The sequence below is a fragment of the Buceros rhinoceros genome, unplaced genomic scaffold (genome assembly GCF_000710305.1).
Source record: "Buceros rhinoceros silvestris isolate BGI_N320 unplaced genomic scaffold, ASM71030v1 scaffold2737, whole genome shotgun sequence".
In the NCBI taxonomy this organism is placed as follows: Eukaryota; Metazoa; Chordata; class Aves; order Bucerotiformes; family Bucerotidae; genus Buceros; species Buceros rhinoceros.
Window position 1 is genome coordinate 70,146 of NW_010421387.1, and position 3,650 is coordinate 73,795.

General features: G+C 36.7%; 1 protein-coding gene across 1 annotated transcript in view; it reads right to left on the reverse strand.

Annotated features, from left to right (window-relative positions):
* The window catches only part of ATXN10 (ataxin 10), a 70,798-nt gene that overhangs the window by 66,682 nt on the left and 466 nt on the right, over window positions 1–3,650 (reverse strand). Inside the window, exon 2 of the mRNA XM_010139620.1 lies at window positions 540–729. Coding sequence (XP_010137922.1) covers window positions 540–727 — 188 coding nt within the window. The 5' untranslated portion in view covers window positions 728–729. The remainder of the gene's footprint in view (window positions 1–539; window positions 730–3,650) is intronic.

Consider the following 3,650-nt stretch of genomic DNA (forward strand, 5'->3'; position numbering starts at 1 on the left):
AAAAAAAAAAAAGACGCTAAATAACTCTAAGGAACCAGGCTAACTTCTTACGATTAATTATCTATTAATATTAGTTTACCCGTGTAAGTATCAGGGTTGACATGCACAATTCCGTACACCATACTTTTCCATGAGTGCCAGACAGATTTAATGTACCTTATAAAACATATTAATCCTGTAACTGATAATTAAGACTATTTACTTATTCATTATGATCAAAAAAGGTAAAAAAATGAAAGAGAAAAAAAGGATAGCTCTTCAGTTAGACTTCCAAAAGGCTTATATCATTTGCACAATCAACTCGTATTAAGGACACAAACACTTTGTTCTATTATTCAGCTGTGCCCCAAACTCTCACCTACAAATAGGTCAGCTATTTTTGTTTCTTGCATTCTTCATTTCAAGTGATTGCATCAAACAGGAAATACCAGTTAATAAATCAACTAACAGAGCAGTGTAATATAAGAATCTTTATATAAAGCCACACAAACATCAGAAGGTTGTATTTTTGTATGGGTTAAAATGGATCATAACTATACCTCATCACATGTTGATTTTTGGCACACTCCACACAGGCATTCCTCAGGCATCTGAAACACTCTGCTATGAGCAGCAGGCAGGTGTCTAGATCCACCAGTTCACAGGAGTCCTTACATGCCTGCTCAATTTCACTTGAGGCGCTCATCAGGATTTCCAGGAGATCCCGAAATATACTTTCTTCTGCCATTTCTCTGAAATAAATGGATTTTTAGTGAACAAAAAAATACACTGATATCAAAAAGCCTGTATTATGACAATTGCATGTCTCACTGTAAATGCAAAGATGTTTCTGCAAAAAATCTATCCATAGTACACAAGGTCTTTCAAGTAGAAGGACCAAAATATATGCACACTACCATTCCATCAGCTTTTTCTGAAAAGGGGCTGTGAGAGACTTGTGTTGCCTTAGTATCCCTAACAGCTTTCCAACGGCTCTTAGGAATCTTGATTTTTTTTAAAAAAAGTCCTCCTGATGCATATAGCTAGCATGTTTATACATGATGCTGCACATGGGTTTTAGGAATTGCTTTAATCAATGAACACACTTCAGATATCCAGCATGAAATGTTTCAAAAGGTATAAAAAGCTCCATTAGAAAATACCCTGCCACAAATTTCACCAGAGGGAGAAAGAGAACTCATGAAGAAAGCATTCTGAAGCATGCAAATCAAAGATAAGGGAGCAAATAAACTCTATTTCAGCAGACAACTACCCCAACACAAAAAATGCCACTTCTTACAATATCAAAACCAAGGCAAACAACAAACTGTAAGCATATAGACAAATACTATATGAATGGATGAGAGAGCTGCTGCTGCTGCACCACATAAATTCACTGGACTCCCCAGGACTGACACGCACATCTGCAGATGATCTGGCATGCAGATATGAACAACATTTTTAAACTACAGCTATTCAAATACTCTCTTTCCTGATTTTATGTTCATAAGGGAGATGAGGGCAACACATTACAAACATTGCTAACTCAGTTTTGATACTACATGCTGGGGGGGGGCGGGGCGGGGAAAGCACGTTTATGGCATCGCTACAGGAAAGTTCAATAAATTTGTTCACTTCTGACCAGGGTCAAAAAAAGGATATCCAGATACAGCCTCCTTGAACCTTAAACATTTGTCCTGTACTCAAAATCAAACATCAGTTAGGATCTAAGACAAAGCTGAGAACTGCCTCCAAAATTATGAACAGAAGAAATTGAGATGAAGCAGAAAGTAATATTAAACAAAATATGTTCACACATAAAACTCTTCCTAAAGGAGCATTTTAAAAACTCTTGATTAATCATTAGTGAATGATACAGTATTACCTTTGTTCTGCTGCTTGTTCAAATGTCTAAATATTGACACAATTAGATATTCTACCTACTGTTTTTAAGTGACCACATGTCCATAAACCAAACCACAGAATCACAGAATTGCTCCTTAAGATCATCGAACCCATCTGTTAACCTAACACTGCCAACTCCACCACTAGACCATGTCCCTAAGTGCAGTGTCTACACGTCCCATCTGTAACACCCTTAGACATGTATTTCCTACCTCTGCTCCTGCCCTGTTCTTTTTTCTAGACAAAACAAAAACTAACTTTCTCTACTTTACTCACAGTTCCCGTTTTCTAAGCCTCTTGTTGCTCTTGTTCCAATAGGGACACTTCCATGTTTGTCTACGTTTTAGTGACAGTAGAGGGTATGCAATACTGAGGTCTGTTAGGGCTTGGGCAAACTTACAAAGAAGGGAGAGTACTTTTACCGTAAGAAATACAACAACGTACACAAATATTGAAATACTACAGTATTAGATTTCAGATCTTCAGGTAGTATGTATTTTATTCTACAACCTCAGAGCTGATCGAGATTAATACACTTGACTTTACACACTTACTATGCCATGTGTTGGGATTATTACATCAAACCGGTCCGTTCCTGCCCCAACCTCAAAATGCAGAAATCAGTGGTCCATGCAAGACACGTACTACTGTACGATGTTCAATAACTCTAAAAGCTAAAAAAGCTGCCAAGTATTCTCGTGTGCATTCCTGTGAGTCTACTGGTAAAAAGACACACTGAAGTTATTCTTATCCTGGAAAAGTTTCTATTCTCATTACAGAGGTATGCAGCAGAACAGAAGTTGTAGTCAGATACTGGATCACAAGCATACTAGAATGTTGTGACAACTTTTAATATTAGATTAAAAGATAAAAAAACCTAAGAGTGTAGACATTTCCAGTAAAATACGAAGATTAAACTCTTGCATGTCCTAACAGAGCAAGCGTGAGGTACACAAGGAAGCGTCTGTCCTCACTGTGAATGTGGAAATAGATGTGGATCTTTATATACCACTGAAGAGAGACACAACTCCATATCTCTCCCTTGCACACTATGAAAGAAAATTAACATGCTCAAGTCAGATCTTTCTGAGCAGAAATCACATCTCTTCCTACAAACAAGAAAGCCTATATGAACAAGCAAAAGTCATTCCAAACAAACAAAGAATGACTTAAAGGCTGTTTGGTAAAGCAGAATTCTATTCACAGAAAATTAATGAAACTCCTGTACTGAGGTATTTATACAACTTTGCAATTTGAGTGTGTACCACAAAGGCATTTTAATAAAAATCATCCTTCTGCACAAACCCCAAAATTCTCAAGTTAGTGAGAAGGACAGGAAGTGTTCAGCTAACATTAAGAAATCAGTCAAGAGTGATTTCGGGTAACTGTTCTACAGCAATGCTTACAACCATTTAAAAAAAAAGAAAAAAAAAAATCTTTTTTCCAGGAGTGAATCTCTCCACAAAGATTCACACACAGATAAAAACAGCAGCTACAAGTATTGAAAATGTGTTTTTTGAAAAGAAAAATATTTTCCTTCCATAACCTTTTGCCTAATCTTCAAATATTAATCAAAAAAAGTAGCAAAAAGCCTGCTAAGTGGCTTCTAGATTAAAAAAATACCTTCTATTATAAACAGGCCATGAAGTTCATTCGGAATTGTTCTGTGGTTATTCCACAAACTTCTGTTTCCTCTGCTGTTGTCCAAGACGGAACCTTCACAATTTGCTACTGCTACCTGTCCTTGATTTCAGCATCAAGTATTC